We start from the raw sequence: 21,894 nt of genomic DNA, 5'->3' as shown, positions 1-21,894 counted from the left end.
GAAGGTTTGCCTGGGTCGCTTAGACCAAGAGCTCCGCTGTGGGGCAGAGCAGGGCGGAGCAGCTCTTGTTGAGGCCTGTCAAGAGTCAGGGAGATGCATGTTGGGACAGGAACTTGAAACTAGAAAACCCAGAAGCCCCAGACACAATGTCTCAGCATGTGATACTTCGTGATGAATTTATTGTCTGGGCAGGGGCCCTGGGAACTTGTATATTTAGGAGGAAGTGTCTGTCCAATAATGGGTAAGGGTTGGCTAGTTTTATTTTTATTGTTTGGTGGAGGGATGGGATGGCTCAGGACCTTTCTAGATTGCACCATAAGTAGATACTAAAGGCACATGACCTTAATTACTTAAATATATTACTAGATATATTGGCTCTAAACCACCCTAATGAACACACTCAAGAGACATGTCTACCTCCCCAGACTTGAATAAAAGGGTGATGTCCTTTCTATCTGTATTATTTAGGATCTTAAGATTCTGGGTGTGACTACCATTAATGAGGAGAGAGTAAAGCTTGAAAATTAAGCAGTAAACTGCTAAACTTCTCCATCTTTCAGGCCAAGGACTATGCGACTTTTATACACCAACGCGTACCTAGTACCTGGCAAAGTAATCTTTCGATGATTAACTACAATTGCATATGTGAATATGCATTTAGCTGTGGCTTTCAGTAGTAGCTCTTAAAACTCATTTTGTCATGTTAAGTTGGTAACTGCTAACATGTTGTATCAGAGGAGTAGCCAGTGTTCCACACGTGTTTTAGAGAGCAACACAGGGCTTCCAGGTAAAGAAAGGATGCCTCATTGCAAGTCTTCGAGTACCTGTCAGGAATGCCTTTTAGGATGCTGTGCTTTTGTTCCCTTTCATTTATCAAACACTTGTCCTATTTTAACAGTTACTGTTCTGTCTTTAGCAGCAGAAGATGCTGTAAAACTTTATCAAAGATCTTGTTCTCTGCCTTTTAGAAGAACACACACACACACATAAACACAGATTCACACACACACACTCCTTTAATGAGTTTCTCTGTATGGCACCTGTCACACTTCTTGACACCCAACACTCAGTCTGTCGAATGTTCATACGTTTTTACAGATTGAATTTGTTTAGAAAAATCTTGAGCTTGTAATGCATCTTATTTAGTAGGTTATATATGCCATTGACTAAATGGAATTGGGTTTTATGATAGAAAAGAATGTTGTAATCAGGTAGGTAGGATTTATTTTAATACATAAAAGCTGTACAAAGCACTTCAGCCTCAGAAATAGGTATATATTTATAATGAAAAAAATCTCCACTTAGTTTAAATAAACAGAGTGAAAAGTCCGTTGATAAAAACAGGTGTAACAAAATATGAATACCTGCTTAAATGATATAGAATCAGTGACTACCCAGTCACAGTGAAATGAACAGAGCAGGCCATCTAATTGTAAAAATAAACCCACCAGTTGTCAATGTGATTTGGCTGGCGTGTGCACATACGTGTGTGTGTACCTGCTATTGCTCATGTGACAAAAGGGAGTGTCACACTCTTTATACAGAACTGAACATGCCAGTTAATTACCTTCCCATTTCTGGAGGTGGGGAATATTGTATTCCGTTCTACCTATTGCATCCCATGAGATAAAATTCAGGTGCTTAAAGGGAATTCTTTTTAAAAAGCCACTCCGAATGCTCGATTTCCCATGACTGGTCTCTCTTTCTCCAGGAGAGCACACAGCTGCTACAAATGCCGTCAATGCAGTTTCACAGCTGCCGACACTCAGTCACTACTGGACCACTTCAACACTGTTCACTGCCAGGAGCAGGACATCACTACAGCCAACGGCGAAGAGGACGCCCAGGCCACGTCCACCATCAAGGAGGAGCCCAAAATCGACGTGAAGGTCTACAGTCTGCTCAATCCAGACTCTAAAATGGGAGAGCCGGTTTCCGAGAGTGTGGTGAAGAGGGAGAAGCTGGACGATAAGGATGGGCTAAAAGAAAAAGTCTGGGCTGAGAGTCCGAGCGATGACCTTCGCAACATGACTTGGAAAGGGCCAGACATCCTGCGGGGCAGCCCATCCTTCACCCAAGCAAGCCTGGGGCTCCTGACGCACGTGGCCGGCAGCCAGGAGCAGTCGAAGGCGCTGAGGGACAGCCCCAACGTCGAGGCCGCCCACCTGGCGCGCCCCATCTATGGCTTGCCTGTGGAGACCAAGGCGTTCCTGCAGGGGGTGCCAGGCGGCGGAGAGAAGCCCGGGGCCATCACCCCGCAGTACCCTGCATCTGCAGAGAGCAAGTCCAAGGACGAGTCCCAGTCCCTGTTACGGGTAGGAAGGTTTAATTTTTAAATAATTCCTCTATCTTGAAGGGAAAACGGTGGGGGGTAGGGGACGACACAGGTTCTCTAGATTGAGTATCTTGTCTCACCAAGGGTAAGAAAATGATCTGTATCAGTTGGGGGATTTATACTTACCCGGCTGGAGTGGCAGAGAGTCACTCACCTGCGTTTGTGTCCTGCACACGTACTCGACACAGTGGCGGGCAGTCACCTGTTTGTCACTGCCCTGAGCTCAGATTGAATGTTGCTCAAACATTCCTGGGGATTATGGGAAACAACGAGGCCACATTTGGAGAAGAAAGGTTCATAATCTCCGAAGGATGCACACCTGTTACATTAAATAACGAAATGACTTTTACATTCTAAGACGGTGTGACACTGTATGGTGAACAGAAAACTCAGCAGGGATTTAAATCACTAAGAATGCAAAGCCCTTGGTGAAATGTTAATACGGAAATGTAGTGTTTTTTAAAACAGGGTAATTACGTACCAGTGACAATGCTCCTCGTTGTTGTTTAGTTGCCAAGAAGAGGGAAAAACGAGTACATCTAAGTGTGAATGGTGTGAGAACTTTCAGGGAAGGGAACTGTGTATTTTATGTATGAATGGGCCCTGTATGGTAGAAAGACATAGTCCCACGTGGGAAAACCAAACCAAACTTTTGCATAAGATCCCTGGTTGCTCTCTTCATGCAGACTCAGCCATTGTCAAAAATGTTTAGGTTTTGAAAATTCACAAGTTCCCAATAAGTCAAGCTTGCTTTTTGCCTAAAGGCATCACCATTTCAACATTTCCCTCTGCCTCTGAGACAGAGTTTGGGGCTTCTGCATGATTTCGAAGCATTGTTCCTGCACCTCAAGTTGGATCAGAAACCAGCTAACCATAACAAAAGAGCCCGTTAGGAAATACAGTTCAGGTAGCCTGGTTCTTGGACCTGCAGCTTGGAGACCACTCGCTCTCTCTGGATGTATGCTGGAGAGAAACCTATTTTTTCCAATGTCTGCTTGGCTACTCTGCTCTCATTTCCTGCCCATTCTCTGCAGCCTGTCTGTGTTTCTTAGGTATTCTCTCGTGGAGCTGGGAGACACCCCTTGGAGGTGCACAGTTAGTTGTAAAAGCTGCTGCCTTTCCTGTCTGCAGTCATGCCCTGGAGCTGCCAGAAGGGCTTGAACACACAGGAGACGATGCCCCCTGTACACTGAGAAACAGAGAGTTCGGCAGGGAAAGAGCCAGCTTATTGTAAGGAGCCTTGAAAAGAAGAAAAATAGTTCCTGTGCCCTTCAAGAGGGGGTTCAGTTCAGGAGCTTCTTTTAGATAAAGGTAGAGGGGGCTGCTGCTGGTTATTTTCTAGCGTGGCAGGGCTCTTCTGGCTTCGAGTGGTTCTGATGTTTGCTGGTTATAAGGCAGGAAAGACAAGTCCTAGGTTTTTAAATTTCATACTGCATTTTGAGAGCATGGTGCTTCACATCTCTGTCACTGGAGCTCCCCATCCTTGCTCTTCCCACTCAACATTGTTTTCACCCGTGACATTTTCACTGGATACCAAATTGTTGGACTCTTTTCGACTGTTTCTGGGATATTTCCTTTTCTGCCACTATTTGCATACACTAAGAATTTGTAATTATGAATAATTGATTAATCAGTGAAGTCTAAAACCTGAGCATGATAGTTACATTTTTTAAGCAAGCAGGGGATGATAATACTTTTTTTTAAATTTGTTTTTCTCAGTTCCTCCACTTCCTTAGTTCCCTGACTTCAAGTTTCTGTTGCATCATTGTAACTGGTTTTTTTTTTTTTTTTCAGTTCCTCCACATTAGCTGCTGAGGTAGGAACTCCTCGGTGGGAGACCTCACCATGATCTGCAATGCAATGAGTAGGCAGATTCCTAGCTGGAAGATGTGTGGTCCTGAAAGGCCCTCATCTACTACATTAGGAGAGCTGACAAAACCAAATGCCCATATATGATAAATATGTATTTTAAAGAGTCTTGGATCACTTTCCTGTGACCGAGTCTTTCAATTTTACATGTTCTTTGTCTTCCAATAGTGCTTTTGAACATCACCAAGTTTATTGGCTATTTGGAATAGGAAGTAGAGTTAATTTAATTTATTGTGAAATATTTAGTGTATTAACCAAACTGAAAAACTTAATGTACACATACCTCAGCTTTGTGTAAACTTTTTAGAACACCTCTAAGAGAGTTAAAAAGCAGAGCCCATTCTGATTGTGAAGTTGACAGGAATTTCACTCTGGTGGTAGAAACTGGCATTGCTAAGTTATCATAGCAAATCCATGCTTCTCAGTTCATTCCTCTGCTGTCAGCTGGGGAAAACCCAGCAGAACATCACCACCATACTTATATTTACTAAAGGGAGAAACAGTATGCTTTACTTTGTAAGGGGAGAAGTCAGTGAGGGTGTCCTGTGAAAATTTATAAATATGCAATTGAAATATGCAAAAACTAGTGTGCACATTTTGAATGAATATACAGTGATCTGTGTGAATATAGGCCTGTAGAATGTGATATTCATATTTGGGTTTAAATGGTAGAATGGAACTTGAAATTACCTTGCATTTGGCAAGGTATTGAGAAATAGTAAGCAATTTAGGAAACGGAAAGTAGGTTTTAAAAGTGATTTTTTTAACCTAAATAGTGTATACAAGATAGCATTATTAGAACAGATATATTTGTGAATTCATTTGTACCTCCAGTTTCTAATACTAAAAGTAAAAACCTGGCTGTCATCTTTGACTACTCTAGAGGGTACATCATGAATTATTATAAAAAGTCTGTGCAACAGAAAATATTAATGTAAAGTATTTCAGCACTGTGCTGGTGAACAATGGACACTTTTAAAGAGACGGCTGGATGCATTCAGGGTCATGCCACAAAGCACGTAATTATGTTGCTTTTAGAACATCGATGTTTCTGATACATGGTTTTAACTGGTTTTAGTTATGCAATATTGCTGTCCTCAGAGTGAGGAAGGAAATACAAGAATCAGACACAAAAGCTAAAGTTTCAAAATATTCTCAGTTTTTTTCATTTCTTTTTTTTTGTATAGGTCAGTGTTTGGCTTAATTTTGTGTGCAACAGCAGATCATTTATGTATATTTTAATCTAATGAATGTCATATTTTTTGTAAATAGTATGGAATTGGTCTCATTATGAAAGTGTGAAATTGCATGTGTGGCTTGCGTTGAGCATTGTGCTGTGAGTGGCGGGGGTGTCTTAGCATCAGCTTCATCTTGTGAATTGCTTCATGAAAAACAAGATTTTTGTTGTGTATCCATCACACAGTGTCTCTACAAAATTGTTTTGTTTCTTTTGAGAGCAGGAAGAACCGTTAATGCCTTTAGACCCTTTGCTGGAAATAATCCATGTTTAAATGAAAACTTTAATTGCTACTCTTAAAACATCTAGAGTAGATCTTAGAAAACAGGAAAGCTCCTGGAAGTGTTTTCAAAATGCAGTGTGTCATTTAAACTCAAAATTTGTATCTGTAAAGAGGTCAACATATTTAATATTGCCTGTGGTAAAAGCAAAAGTTAATTGGCTTTATATATTCAAGTAGATGTTTCTTTCCCATTTTAAGCTAACAGTACAGTAAACAGAACTCAGTACACTTGTGTGTCCTTTTCTGATCAGTTTCTCTATAGTGTATATTTACACAAAGGTATTTATTTAGTTAGTGGGTTGGCCCTTATTTAGATACAACTGTATTCATCTTATTTCCTGGATAAGAAATTCTAAGCTTTGGTCTTTGCAATTGACTTTTATAACATAGAAAACTTTGTGTTTTAACTGATAACCACACTAACAGAAACAAAACATGTCATATTTCACAAAGACTTTGTTAGTAACCAAATGCATTTTTATTTGTTAACGAAACATAAAAGTACAATTACGATTAGTTGGTAAATATGTAGTTTCTGTGGTTATCAGCAAACCAACATCCAGGTAAATGTCTCCACGTCACTCGGCAGAACAGAACGTCATAGGGGATTCACAGGGTCTCATTCTTCCCCAGGTGCAAACACCAGCAGGTATCAGCCCACTCCCTGCATGCATCTAGGGGGAAAATAAGTCTTTTGGAGACTGATTTTAGTTCCCAGCCTAAGTTTATTCAGGGAAGTTTGTCTGTTTTAAGATGCACATTTTGCACCACTTGGTTTTGGCAGAGGTGTTTAGCCATGGGCTGTGGGCACCGAGTTCCAAGTTCTGGGCGTTGAGTTCCAAGCTGTCACAGGAAGGGCCTCCAAGAGTGTCCGCTGGTCTCTCTCAGAGAGGATCGTGTGCCGCGGTGCTCGCAGCCGTGCTGTGCAGCTTGCTTAATTAATGCTTGTCAGGCCATTCGAGATCGCCCGATGCGGGGTTTCTAGATAAGGGCAAAGTAGTATGATTATTGTTCATTTGGTAAATGTGATACCAAGACAGTGCAACGTCGATATTATTTCCCCTTTTCTTCACCGGTGTTAAATTTATAGTTTAAAGATTGTTGATACCGAACAGCCTTTTGAGATGCAAAAATGTTCTTTTGGGGACAGTCCATTGGCAGCCAAACAGACGTTCAAACAAGCAGCAGTGTTGAATGCCTTTACAACCACTGACGGAGGGGATTGCAGGAGCTTGTTTTAAACTAAAAATGGTCTCAAGTGAAAAGTCTGGTACTGCTTCAAGTTTAAAGAAAATGAAAGCAGTCCTTAGTTACCATGTAGGTAGTATTGACTTATTACCACGGTCATGTACATAACCATTTCCTTGGCTCTGCTGTTTTTTTTAAGATTTTATTTATTTATTTTTTAGAGAGGGAAGGGAGGGAGATAGAGAGAGAGAGAGAGAGAAACATCAATGTGTGGTTGCTGGGGGTTATGGCCTGCAACCCAGGCATGTACCCTGACTGGGAATCGAACCTGCGACACTTTGGTTCGCAGCCTGCGCTCAATCCACTGAGGTACGCCAGCCAGGGCACTGCTTGAGTTTTTTTATGTACATAAGCAGTAGAGAACTTCTGGTACTCGGAAAAACCAGAAGTGTACCTCTCCCTAGCCACTGCTCTTGAAACAGTAGCTTTTAGGCCATGTTGATGAATTTTTGTTTTAGGTAGCCATTGATATTTGATTTGCCTAAATATAAAATGTTAAAAACCATTAACTATACCCAGAGTTTAAGAATGCTTATACATCTCTGGGTTTCTGCACTGTGTATTCAGTAGATGCATTTCTGTTGTCGCCTCTTAGGGGTATGATTGAGTTTTGAATATATTACAGATTTACTTCAAAAATACAATTCACTCATCAAATTAGTTATATGTCCTAATGAACATGATCATTTTAGTTGTTTTTACTAAATAACATGTAGCTTAGCTAGTTCTCTTTTTATTGGTTATTCATGTTTTTAAATTGGCCTACCACTTTTGACAGTAGATCACAACTAAAACCAATTTGACACACTTATATTGGGTCTCCGAGGTTTGCCCAGTAGGATTTCCTACGATTCTAATTTCTTTTTTATAAGTCAGCCCCATTGGCCCAAGTACTTTTTAAAAGCGTTTCTTTTTCATTGTTGTAATCGAGGCTCTCTGTGAAGTCTGGCGTGGTTCCGCTGCCCCAGGTTTCTAAGGCAGGGGAAGCAGATGTATCTTGGCGTGGATTGGGCTGTGAGTTTGTAGTCACCGTGAAATGGTATCCTGCAGCACACTATCTGTTAATTATTTCCTGTACCACTATCTTGTGCTTGGCTTCCTTTTTTTCACAGACTTCATGAGTCAGGAGATACCAGGGCCCCAAAAGGAAGCCATTGTTGAGCGTTCTTAGATGTTGCAAGTGAAGAGTTGTGTAGAAGATGGTCCAGGCTTCCGCAGTGCAGATGCAGCCTGATTCCAAAGTGTGTCAGCTGTGAGCCTCACAGCCTTTATGTCAGGCTCGTGTTTCTGGCAAAGCCCCGTCTGACGGGTGCATTTAATAGGACTGTTGATCACCTAAAATGCCAGGGACATTTTTTGCCTTGGAGTTTTGTGTGTTTTGGTACTTGTTCCCACCAAAAAAGTAAATACTGTTTTCATTGTTGTATTCTTGCATCCTCCCTTCCCTTTCACTCTGTTAGAGAACTTTTATTAAGTATTTACAGAAAAGAACACTGATGACCAGAATGGTCTGTCTACCAGTTAATTCCAGGTAGCTTGGCCAGCCGGACACTGCTGTATCTAGTAGGGCTATTAGTTCAGGAGATGCAGAGAGTTTCACTGAAGTTTTAAGAACTTGCTTCATTTTGGCAAAGGGACTGTCTCATTTTACAGGTGTTTATAATTAGCTATAATTTACAAATAAAATAGAACCGGGAATATGGCTCTGTTTTGGGGAAAATCCACAATAATTTATGTGTTATGACACTGATTTTTTTTCATTATCAGTGATTAAGAGTAAAGCAAAGGAATCTTTGTTTTTGTAAGTACAGGACATGTATGATGGGATAAATTGATTATTTGGTATGATTACTTATGTCAGACTGATCAAATGGCTCTCACATAATTTTACACATTAACTTGCCTCTTATAAAAGATGGTTTCTCAATTTTATAAGATTTAATTTGGGCATATTAGTTATGAAAGGGATGAACCACTTCATACCGTGGATATTTGCTATTCTGTAATATTATCAACCAGAAAAAGCTAAGGATATATTGATAGATTTTAAAAGGCAAACTATACTTATAACTCTCCTACCATTTAAAAAAGATAAGTAGTGATTATTAGTCAAAATTTTATGAGAATTTGGATACAAGTAGAAGTATAAGAGTTTGAATACAAATTAAAATAGATTTTTGATAACAATCATTTGTTTGAAGAAAGTGATAAGATCCGTGACAGTGTGATTTATTGAATTGCATTTGCTCATAGTGTTTTTTGTTTACAATTTGGTATTTAAGACTTATACTAAATAATGAAAAATCTCTTGGCAGACCCATAGCCCATAGGGTAACCTGTTCTCAAGGAATTAACTTTTTGAGTTTACCTGGTAATATACTGGGCAGCATAAGAATACCTTGTAGCTGTCCAATTTAAATTCTCCATGAGGAAGACAAAACCTGGTGAAACTCCTTTAGAACAATTGCATTCAAATGCATGAAAACATTCAAAAATAGAGTATTTGGTTAAAAAAAAGTATTTATAATTGACTGCCAATTAATGTGGCATTTCAGCTTCTAGGATTAAATGTCTACTTCCTTTTCATTACCTAATTATTGTCTGAATTCCTTTCATCCTTACCAAAACCCTTTGAGGTTGCAGCTGTTATTATCTGTCTCTCTTATGTAGAGGAGGAAACTGAGGCAGAGAGCCGAGGTAATGTTCCTGGGGTCACGCAGTGCACAGTGGTGCAGGGGTGGTTCTGATGCTGCCGGCGGGGCTCTGGCACCCCTGCTCTGAATGGACACGGGCTTCTTCGACTCAGCATGATTTGTCTGTTATTGCATGGGTGCCCTTCTGCAGTTCCAGAATAATTTATTGTATCTCACCATGTACTTTCTTTGTGTTTTATGTACAAAACAGAAAAATCGCCTTTTGAAAATTAGGAGAGTGACACGTGCTTATTGAAGAAGAGGTAGATAATGTAGAACAATGAAACAAATGAAAACCAATCATAAATTCTAACCCACAAATATTTTTCTATTCATCTTTTGGTGTCTAATTTATTCTAAATGTATGCATATATATTATTTTACTTAAGCATAGGACCATGTGCTTCAGTCTTTTATAATCATTCTCATGTACAATATATTGTGCATGTATGTTCCTATCAGCAGATGCAATTCATGGGGTTTGGTTTACTGCTTCCACCATGAAATGTCTTTATCACAGTACCACTTACAAATGCCCTGTTGATGAACCTTTAGGTGACTTCCAATTTCTATTTGTAGAGACAACTTGGATGGACCTCCCTGTATTATTTTGATTTTTTTATCATTTTCTTAGGAAAATTTCTTATAATTTCAGTTATCTCAATGAGGAAATTCATGACTGATAGCAAATGGTGTTCGGTGTTCCCAGTCACTGCCAGGGTCATTTTTAAGATAGAAACAAATCAGCTCATAAGTAATGCTGAAAGGATAATGTCCTAGGATATTTAATTAAGGATGAACGGTTAAACTCTAAATTGATTTATTTAATGATGAATGCAGATAATGAAAGAAAAAGCAAATGATCATTTTAAGAGCAATTTTTTTCATGTAAATGGAATGTGACAAATGTCCAACAGTCAGGCATATAGTGATATGCTTACCTTATAATGCATGCGCAGCACTGTCTATTTTGTAGAGACACTTATATTCAAGCAGGGCCCTTTTTCCTCAGGAGGCCAGAGTCATGTGTCTTAAGAGAAAGCAATCAGTTCGGCTAGGCTTACCTTTTTTAGGGGAAAGATTTCTCTTTTTTCTTGTTTTCATTTGGCCTCTGGGGACAATGTTCTCGCTAACCTTCACAGACTCCCAAACCAGTTTTAAAGACTTCAAAGATTTTGCCTTCCTTAGGTGTATGTTGGATCTGGGTGGTAATGGTGTGGACTTCCTGGGGACATAAGAAAAAATGACTTTTTTTTAAAATATGGAATTTAAGGATCTTTTATTTGATGCTGAAATATTTATATTGATTCTAATAAAAAAGTACTTTCCTTTTCAAGGATTTTCTGAATGTCAGGATATTCTTTATTATTAATAAAGGATTAAAAGGACTGAGAAAGAATACTTTTCCAATCAGCATTGAATTTCTGCTTGTTATAAGCTGGAAATATATAGTTTCAGGCCATTCTTAACCAATTAATAACATTTATGAAAACCTTTTATGATGTCATTTACAAATGCAAGTTTTTTTTTTAAAGATTTTATTTATTTTTAGAGAGGGAAGGGAGGGAGAAAGAGAGAGAGAGAGAGAGAGAGAAACATCAACGTGCGGTTGCTGGGGGTCATGGCCTGCAACCTAGGCATGTACCCTGACTGGGAATCGAACCTGCAACACTTTGGTTCCCAGCCCGCGCTCAATCCACTGAGCTACGCCAGCCAGGGCTTGTATATAAAAAGCTAACTTTTTGAGTCAGGCTTTTATATATGGGAATCTAGCAATTTCCAAATACTACATTTGAGAAAGCTATTAATTTTACTTAAAAATAATTATTAATTATTTTTTATTTTTAATTTAATTTAATTTAATTTTTAATTTAATAATTAATAATTATTAATTATTTTTATTTTTTAAAGGATTTCTCCCATAGTTGATCCTGTTTTAAAAGAAAAAGAAACTCCGTATGGAACTTCTAAAATTTCTTTCCCAGTACATACATTCAAAAATGAAAAAGCTTTTATTTATTAATACTTAAAACTTTTTAGGAGCCTATGTGTTTTGCAAAGTATGGCACAATGGGAGCAATGCTGGCCATAGTTTAAGAGATACAAGTGTTTCATTTATCTAGTTCTTTTTAATGTCAGGAGTTTACAACTTAACATGTGCTGGCTGATTCAGGAATAGCCACCTACTTCGCCTGCATTAGGTGGCTGCTGGGAAGAGACCTGGAGCCTTTTAAAATGTGGATTGTGTGGAAAATCATAAAATTTAATTTGCTATTTTCTTATCAATAAAGTTTTCCTCTTCTGAAAAAAAAAAAGTAAAATGTGGATTGTCTGGGTGAGCACTCTGTGCTCTGCAGACGAACCAGCCAGTGAAAATGCCATCCGAAACGTGATGCTGTTTTTACATCTAGGTATGTAAAATATAGGATGGTTTTTAAAATAAAAACTCAGAGCTTGCCTCACATTTCATATGTGATTTAAACATCGCTGAAGACTCCGAAATATATCCTCATTATTCTTGAGCACTACGCCCAGTCCTTTGTGGTTACCGTTGGGTTTGGAGGTGGGTGTGTCCACCTTTGGTTCGGCTGCCTCTGGTTCAGGCGTGACCGGATTTTATTTTCTGGGAAAATATATATTTAATGTTTTCTTCTACTCTTCCCTTGTGAAGTATTGGAAAGAAGTACTGGGTTGGAGGAAAGGAGTTTTTTGTTCTGGACTCATTTTGTGACTAACTAGCCGTGTGACCAAGGGTGAGTCACTCAATCCTTATACACTATTTCCTTCTTCGGAAAAGCATGGATGGAGAAGTGTCCCAGTGCTCACATTTCTTTAAAACTGCAAACCCCAGGACCAAGTATGTTTTCTATAAAGCCTTAAACATTTAGATCTGTAAATTGGTACCTGAGGCAAGTGGAAAGCAAAAAACATATTTTAGACTTAGTGGTGTTAGTGTCCAAAAAGATACCATATATTTAGTATGTAAATTCTTAAATCATATTTCCGGCTCATGGCTGAGAATCTATTAATTATAAACAACGGACACAATACTGTCTGAAGTCTTTGGTAATTATATTCTTTGAGTTAATCTTGTACAAGAAAGTTCATTCTTTGAAAATAACTTTGTTTCAAAGAATCGTGCTATTTAAGGGGCTGCCAGTAAGGGAAGTATGCACAATGAGACATAAAATAAGGCTGGTGGGAAAGACACGCTTACAGCCTGTTTCCTCAGTTCCTTAGCATTGTGCGGCAATGTCGGTTTTGTCCACAATCAGATGTTCAAATCAGAATTTTGGACGCAGAAACTAATTTTAGTAGGTGTGGTGCAAATTTCTTATGAGTCCATGAATAGACTCTAATCCCAGCTGTTTCATTACAATTATAAAAATAAAATAGGCTGTGAATCATTCCAACTCTATTTTATGGATGTGAATAATTCACTTTCGTCCCAGTGCATCTTAAAACCATAAACCTATCCTGGATTCTTTATGCTGCTTCGGAGTCCATATTTTATTGTTCATATACAAGTTACTTGACGTATGAGTGCTGATGATGAAAATGGTCATGTTTCCACCCAGGTCTGGCGGCTTTCAGGAAAGGGCGTGTCCTCCTGGGTCAGGTGGGGATGAAATGGAGAAAGAAGTTGGGAAAAATCTACACACAGAGAAGAGAGTGTCAAATTTCTTGGCGTTTTCTGCCCCCTTAAAATATCGATGTTTATTTAAGACATTTTAGAAAATTAAAATAAGTAAAAAAATAAATAAAATGACTACTCAACATGAGGGTATCCCTTCCTAGACATATATGTACATACACACAGAGACATGCACATATAAACATGGATTCATATGTTTATTATTAAATAGCCTTCAATTTCACTTTATAGTAAATTGTAAGCATTTTCTCAGTAGTGTGTGTTCTACTATATCACATTTATTGGCTTCATAGTATTTCATTGCATGTTGTAGTGGTTGTACTAGAAAAAATGTCTATTGATTCCTTGGTGTTAGGCATTTAAGTCACTTCCAATGTTTGCTACTATAAATAGTGCCACATTGAATGTCCTTGGAGCTAAATAACTGTATCTTGCTTGCAATTTTAAATTGTGTGAATTGATTTCCTTATAATCAGGTTTCTCCATGGGATGACACAGTAGTGGAGTTCATTGGTGAGTGTAGGTCACTTTACCAGGTTACGTGCATTACTCTTGTGAAACAGGAAAAACGATCACTTCTGGACTTCCATTGGTTAGAATTGCTTCACAGTGCAAAAGCTAAGAAATAGCAGCCCTGACATTTTCTTTCAACATTATTATAGGGAGAAAAGGGAATATGATGGTTTGAACAGGGTACATTTCTGAAGCACCAATGAAAAATCAGTCAGGGATCTGTTGCACTTTGAATGTCAAGGTGACTGGGGAAGCTTTTAACTATAAAAATGAGGTTGAGTTTTTAAGTAGCATAATGTACTGAAATGAGTTTTACGAGATATTTAATGTACTGAGATGAACCTTACAAGGTAAATATACATTTAATATATACAGGGATTTCGCTGACTCCTAAAAGTTAATGTTTTGGTAATCACATAGAGCTGATGCCAATAGCTAGTCAGTGAAGTATTTGGCACACAAACTCTCTTTTAAAATATGTGAGTTTATTTTAATTTACTCAAGGTTATTTGCATAAATTATAAGATAGGAATGAAAATCAGTGAAAAGGAAGTGTAGAAAAGCATTCTAAATTCCATTTTTTTCTAAGTATCTTCACTATTTGCAACGTCCTTCCATAGGACTAGAGACTAGTCATATTTATTATAGTTCACGAAAGTTCAACAACCCTTTTAAAGAACCAGTATACACTAGACCAAACTAAGCTACACTCAGACTTAAAAGAAGTAGGAAATCAAAGTAAACTATAACTTCATAGAATCATTCTCTGATATTACCGGTCTGTAACTTTTGTTGTTGTCCAATAAATAATAATTTATCACCTAATTTGTTTCAGGAACATGAACGACCCTATGGAGGGTATGGATGTGAGTAAATCCATGTCCTTGTTCTCCAGTAATACACAACCATGTACAGGTGGTCAACCAGATAGGCAGATGGTTGTAATACAAAAAAGGGCAAGCTATGTAGACAGAATGATGTGAGGTTAACTTCTGGCATTTTTTAGGATAGATATAGATAATACAAAGGGCTTGATTGAAGGGTATGTGCAGTGTAGTTAGTACAGCTAAGATTCGACATGTGGGTTGAGAATTTCCTTAAAGGCATTTGTGAAAATGTTTGTTTCAGAAGGATATAGGGAACCGTCTCAGGGCTAGGAGCAACACCTTTAAATAAGGTTAGTGTTGCATTTTATATAGGATGGCTTGCAAGGGGGGTCGGCAGGTGGACAGAGTGGGGTTAATTAATACGTTAATCCCTCACCCTGTAAGTGATAAAGTCTGCACCCAGATAATGAAAATGAGAAATGATTTCTGTAGATACGCTGGATGTAGAATCTTCAAGAGTTAGCAGAGTTGACTTGTGCGTGTGCCCCTGAGGAGACAGGTTGTGGTGGATGAGGCTTTGAATTTGGATGATGAAAAGCAGACTCATAACAGCTAACACTTGATAATCACCAACTGTGGGCCAGGCTCTGCTCTTTATTCATGGTAACTCATTTATCTTTGCAAATAACCCCGTGGCACAGATGCTATCTTTAGCTCTATTTTCCAGAGGAAATACAGCCTCAGAGATGTTCAGGAAATCACTTGCCCAAAGTCACCCAGCCTAGCTAGAGACTAGGCCAAGCTAGGTCCATGTGAACTGGCCTCAGAGTCCACGTTCTTTCCTATATTGCTTTTTGGTGAGTGGGAGGGCCAGTAGCAGAGCTCTAGAGTGAACTTTTTTGTGAGTGTCAAATAATGAAACTAGTCTAGTGCCTACAAAGTGTACAGGGCATTCACATGAAAATACCTAGTTGGTAGTGGGAAATAGTGTCTCCCATCGGGAAGAGAGGCATTGGGATGACTTTTAAATTAACTGACATTCATTTACTGGTTGAGTTACAGTGAAAGTCTAGTCTGCATGAGGTATTCTATGAGCAATACCAACATGGACGAGCCGTGCACACTGACACTTGAAGTCGTTTGCAAACCAGTATGGGGGAACGACTGTAGTATAAGAAAAGGAATGTCGAGTGCCCTGAAGTGGGATAAACAAAAGGTAGTATTTTATTTTACATGTTTAATTATTTTTTGGAGGAGGACATGATTTGTCCTTAATTTAGCCACTGCATATCAGTCCTTGAAAAGGCTTGTTAGATAAATGGCAATGGAAGGGGCAGGAGATTCCTGGGTTACAAACTTTAAAAAATAACTTGTGGGTTTGGAAAGATGGGGGAACGAAGTATACAAGTCTAAAGAGGTCTTCCCTAGAAGGTGAGCTTCATTACTCCAGCTCAGAAAAATCATATAGTGGGTGAGCCCTCTCTAGAGTGAAACTTGCTGTTTGGACACTTAGGACATCAACTTTTAGTATCCTCTCTGCATGGGAGAATCTTTTCATGGAGAGGATTCAGACACTCACAGGAATGCGCATGCCTGGAGGGTCTTATTATTTACACACTAAGCCCAAAGGCAAGAGCAGATTTTACAGCAGAGTTGTTTATTTAAATCAGTCTGAAGTAAGAATTTAATAATTTCTTTAATTAGTGTAAATAAGCTTTAGAAAGTTACTTTAATCGTACATATGCTTTATATAAATATGTGTGTGGTATATATGTAAATTACTTTTATTCTGATATAAATTTTTAAAAAGTCTACATAGGGCCATTACATAATATAATCAAATGAAATATAAGTGAAAAATATTCTTGAATACCCACTTAAAAAAATATTCCATATGTACGATATTAATTTAATTGACTCATTACATATAAGAATTATAGTATAAGAACTATACTAATTTAATTGATTCATTACATATAAGAACTATTGTATTCTAGTTTTATGTATTGGTGTTCTGATATAACCAATCATTTCTCTTAAGTTTATCCATTGGCTAATTTTCATGTCCTAGTTAATGTCTTTTTTTTGTCTTTGAGAAGAAAGAGAAATCCTTGCCTGCAATATGTCACCTGTTGTTTAATGGCTAAAACTGTTACATATCCTAATACTGTATCACATGAAGTCATTTAAAAAGCCTTGCTTTCCTTTTTGTTTAGAATTCTGACAGCCCCTGGGATATTGGTAGGGGGTTAATGGAAGTCTTGATTAAAATCTTCCAAGCTTCAAGGCTTTCAGTTCTTGTAAACAATTTGGATCTGAGAGATAGGCTTAAGTTTTGTTACTAGTCTATTTACTTATTCAATGTTAAGGAAAAAAATTGTAAGATTTTTTTTCTTTGGTTTTGTTGTAATAAGTACAAGTTAAAATGCATTGAAAAAATCAATCAGAGTATTGTGTGATGATCACAGAATTTATGGCAGTTCTTCCAAAAATTCTGTGTAGACACAGCATAATCATTTAAAAGTCAGTAAACTCTTCCATGTACTGATTTCCATTATTTGAAATCAGCCTCTTAAGTTTTATATCTCAACTGCTTTTAAGTGGTTCTTTCTAAACTTGCAAGACCATGAGCTCTAATCATGAGGTAATCAGTCTCAGTTGATTCATAATAGCTAGCCATAGGTGGATAAAACCTCTGAAGTAGGTAACAGTCATAATGCAGTTCAGGTTTACATTTGGACTAACAAGCATAGATTCGTTAATTATCTGTCTTTGTAGATATCTATTTTTGTAGGCCCAGCTGGCCCTACCATTCTAAGAGTAGACACAATGACTACACAATATTCAGGTTTCAGTCCAAAATCTTAGTTTTGTTTTTAACCAACCAGATAAGTTTCAAAAATGGTGGTTTAGGTTTGTGTAGCATTGGATTGACTCCCCTGTGGTTTCCAGTCCTTACGGATGTGATGCATGAATTTTACTGCAGAGTTGGGATCTTCGTGATTTTTTTCCTGAGCCTGAAATTGAGATCCATTGAAATACCTGTGTGTGTGTGTGTGTGTGTGTGTGTGTGTGTGTGTGTGTGAGAGAGAGAGAGAGAGAGAGAGAGAGAGAGAGAGAGAGAGAGAGAGAGAGAGAGAGAGAGAGAGAGGGAGGTAGAGAGGTTTTTTTTTTCTCTGAAAGCAAGGGATATTTATAAAAGTTTGGGATACCAAATTTTTTAGAGCAAAGATACGAGAGGAACAGCAGACACCAGCTCTTATAATTGATCTATTAGTGAATATTTCTCCCTTAATAAATTGTAATCTCCTGAGAGAGAAGGACTGTGCCACTTTCTATATTTCTGTTTTTCATCAGTCCCACCATACTGTGCATCTTTTAAGAGGTCTAGAACCAATATATGTTGCATTGAATAGAATTCTTTAAGCACTTTTGTAAAATTTTGAAAATTACATTTTAATTTCTATATGAAGCCACAATACTACTTGTATAATTTTTCTGCTGTTAATTAAGTTTATAATTACAAACCCATTGGTATTTGAATATTCCTTTTAGGACTGAGAAATTGGGTAAGTTACTTCTTACATGCAATTTTTTTCAGTGACCATTAGAGTGGAATATTATTTGGTGAGTTGCTTACTCTGGAAAAAAAATAGATTATTCCAAAGATAGATTATTGGAATAGATTATTCCAATTTTGGGTTCACAGAAAAATTAAAAACCATATTTGAGCTTTACTGGACCATTTTAATTTCATCTGTTTTCTCTGTTATCTGATGAAGCAGAGATTCCTCAGGTCGACAGGATTTTTTGATACAAGAGTCTAGTGAAACAATCTGCCAGTGTGTTTCTAGGCTTAAAAGAACTCCACTAAAACCTAAAAGGTTTATTAGCTTTTTTAAAAAAAGTCATAAAGCCTAATTCATTTTCTTGATGTAAATTCTTTCATAAAATCATACTGAATTCTAGATTGCATTTTGGTTGAAGTAAACAGCTCTCTGCACAGCTAAGTTCATGGTTTATAGAGCATGATGCTGAAAACAAGGTCAAGTCTGAAACGTGGAAGGAAGTTTCACCTGACTTCTGTACTGCTCCCTGCAAAAGGGAAATCTTTTAGAATATTGGGGACAGGATTCAAGATAAGAGGAAATGTACAGTGGAACCATTTTTCCTAAGAATTTTATGATCAAGTCAGAGAATCCAAGGCTTACAGCCTAGAAAGTGTGATGTGAAGAAGAGAAAGGTATTTGTAGACATTATCTATCCGTTGAGATTCAGCATTAGACTTCCTACAGACAAACCCGGGAAGGAGAGTTGGAAAGCTTTTGGGAACGCAGAAATGCGTATGTTGTTCTACAAAGCCAACCCCATCCTCTGGGTCTCCTTGCCTGGAAGAGATGGAGAAAACTACGGGTTGTGTCTGTGGAATTAAAATCTATAAAGGCAGGGAGGCTTGTTCTTCCAGTGGGGTTCTTGTCTTCTTAGTCTTGATTTTGAATTGGGTCTATGCTCTAGGATGTCCCTCTGGTACCAGATTCACTGGCTTTTCAAGACTGGAATCCATGCACAGAGCAAGGATTCATGAAGAAATAAAGTGAGCAGAGTCTTGCCGTGTTCTTGTTTTACATAGCCCGTTATTTCTGTCCAGGTGGGTCACAGAAACGTAGCTCCTTCGGTCATCTAAACGTGATGTAGTAAAAGTGATTTTCCGGAAATGAAACTTCACTTTGTTACTTTTTTCATTTAAAGGCTGATCTGATTAGCTCTAACATATTTGTTCATCTTTTTATGCAGTAATTGAACTATGCCTATGGAAGTCATATGGATTTAAATAGTACTTGGCTTGCCATCTGCGGTATCACGGAAAGTGAGATGCTAAATCAGAGTGGCAGGAAAGTCTATTTCAGTAGAAGCTATTTCGATCTGAAATACTGTAGGCAATCTTACAGAGTATTTTAATTGGATTTATATTGATATGTGTTAGTAAAAGAAGTATGGTTCAGCTTATATAATCATTAAATGTATGTGTTTAGAGATGGGGGGCTATGTGAAATTTCGATTCCATTAATTATAGGCTTTTTTCCCTAAAATAGTCATTTGTGGGAAAACCTTTCTGATGCCTTTTTTAGAGCAATGGTACATTTTATATCTCACGTCAGAAATGAAAATATAAGGCATTATCTTCTCAGATAAATAAATTAATAATTAAAAACAATTTATTTTTGAATAAATTTCAAAAATTTTGTATGAATTTGTTTGATATTTTTATGGTAAAACTGCATTTTGAAAACCCGAATTAACTTTGGGGAAATTAGGAAGGTAAGGAAAAATAATCAATTTTTATAAATAATAAAATGCAGATCTGTAATGCTTAAAAGTCTATAATTAATTATGCCATATTTATTTTTCCAGTTAAAATGTTGGGAATATATAATCATCCAGGCATTCAGAATGGTACGACATATAGCTTGAATCATATAAATATATGTGCATACATATGTACACATCGTATATATTATATGTGTATAAAACTCTAATGTTGATATCATGTTTATTTTTGTTTTTCAAATTAATTGGTCAGTTTCATTTCACATGGCTTTGGAGCCAGGTAATACAAGTGTCAGCGACACACAGTTTCTGCCTCCTGGGAGGAAGAAAGTTCTCTTAGGTGTCCAATCACGGCAAGTATCTTCACAAGCATCATCTCAGTTGATCTTCTGGACAACAGTATGGTGCTGAACATTTGTAACTCCATTCAGTGAAGGCATTAAGGCATAGAGAAATTGAGCAGTATGCCCCCCAAATACCGTAACTAGTGTCGTTCAGTTTAAAGATTACGCAGCAAGTGCCCATCATGCAGTGGGCTCTGTGCTAAGTGCTAAGAAGTACAAGGTGAGGATGACTAAGTTCTTGGCGCTGGAACAGAGTCTATGAGGTGACAGAAAGCTATGGGGATGCTTTGTAATGCAAAGCAGACAGTGCAACAGCAGAGAAGCGGTGTTGAATGCAGGCCTGGGAGGTCCCCAAAGACTCACTGGAGAAGATGATGCCTAGGATGTCTTCTGGTTTGACACATAAAGATGGAATGAGAGGTCCAGGCCAAAAAAACACACAGCATGAGCCAAAATACTGGAGTTCTGAAGCAGTGTACAAGCAATGCACCAAGAGTTGTACTATTGTGTGATCCAGTAGTAACTAGTCACATGTGGTTGTGGAACCCTTGAAATGCCTCTGGTCTGAATGGAAATGTACCGTAGGTACAAAGTACACACTTAGGTTTCTAAGGCTCAGTATAAACAAAAATGTTAAGAAGGTTAAACTAGCACATTAACAATTTCATATTTATTACATTTTGAAATGACAGTATTTTGGACATAATGAGTTAAATCAAATATATGTAATAATTTTACTTAGATCCAGTGGATTTAACTCACTAACAGATAGGTGGGTGTTTTGGAAATTAGAACGTATGCATATTATTGCTGATGTTCAGATGGTTTTGTTGGTGCATTTGAGTTCTTAAAATGACAGATTTCTGGTCTGTCATTGGCCTGATTAAAAAACTAGTTGGGCACCTCATCAGTTTATTTCCATAGGAAAACACAAGAGAAGACCTGAAATCATACACATAGTCTGTGATTTTTTTAGACCTAGTTTGTTTGTTTTTAATTTGGAAATTTTGCAAGCAATTTCTTTCAGGTAGGTTTTCAATTTTGAAATATTTAAGACTACTCTTTTCTAGTCTAAAATAATTGTCATTTTGAACTTAGATGTCTTCTAAACTTTTTTTTTGCACAAGTGTATATTTTCAAGATATGGAACCTTTAACAAATTAAAAATTTGTTACCATATTTGGAGTATTTTGTTTGGTATATCAACCTCCCCCACACACACCTGAGTGTTACTGAAATGCACTGTACTATGTCAGTTTTCTTTACTAAGGAGCTCTTGGGGATCTAATTGAGAAATCTAGAACAGACTGTAACCCTAGAATCTTGCAGTGTGTTGGCAAAAGACAAGTCAGCACTTCAGATTCTCCTGAAAGGCTGTCCTTAGATCAGATGATGCAACTTGGTGCTGAATGATCCCCATTCAGCTGACCTGCTGGGTTCCACAACGAGCCTTGTGCTCCAGACACAGAAAGTTTTTCTCAAAAGCAGGTATTATATTTACTTTTGTAACGTTCACTCTTCAAAAGACTACAGTTAGCACGCTCTTAAAATTGATATATGAC

General features: G+C 37.7%; 1 protein-coding gene across 6 annotated transcripts in view; it reads left to right on the top strand.

Annotated features, from left to right (window-relative positions):
* Positions 1–21,894, top strand: part of TRPS1 (transcriptional repressor GATA binding 1) — a 553,804-nt gene that overhangs the window by 390,034 nt on the left and 141,876 nt on the right. For all 6 annotated transcript variants that reach the window (XM_045861057.1, XM_045861058.1, XM_045861056.1 and 3 more), the window contains one exon: positions 1,712–2,315. In XM_045861057.1, the coding sequence (XP_045717013.1) occupies positions 1,712–2,315 (604 nt within the window). The remainder of the gene's footprint in view (positions 1–1,711; positions 2,316–21,894) is intronic.

This window comes from Phyllostomus hastatus, unplaced genomic scaffold, assembly GCF_019186645.2.
Source record: "Phyllostomus hastatus isolate PE091 unplaced genomic scaffold, TTU_PhHast_1.1 phas_scaffold_21, whole genome shotgun sequence".
NCBI classification, from domain to species: Eukaryota; Metazoa; Chordata; class Mammalia; order Chiroptera; family Phyllostomidae; genus Phyllostomus; species Phyllostomus hastatus.
This window is presented reverse-complemented; position numbering and strand designations above follow the sequence as displayed.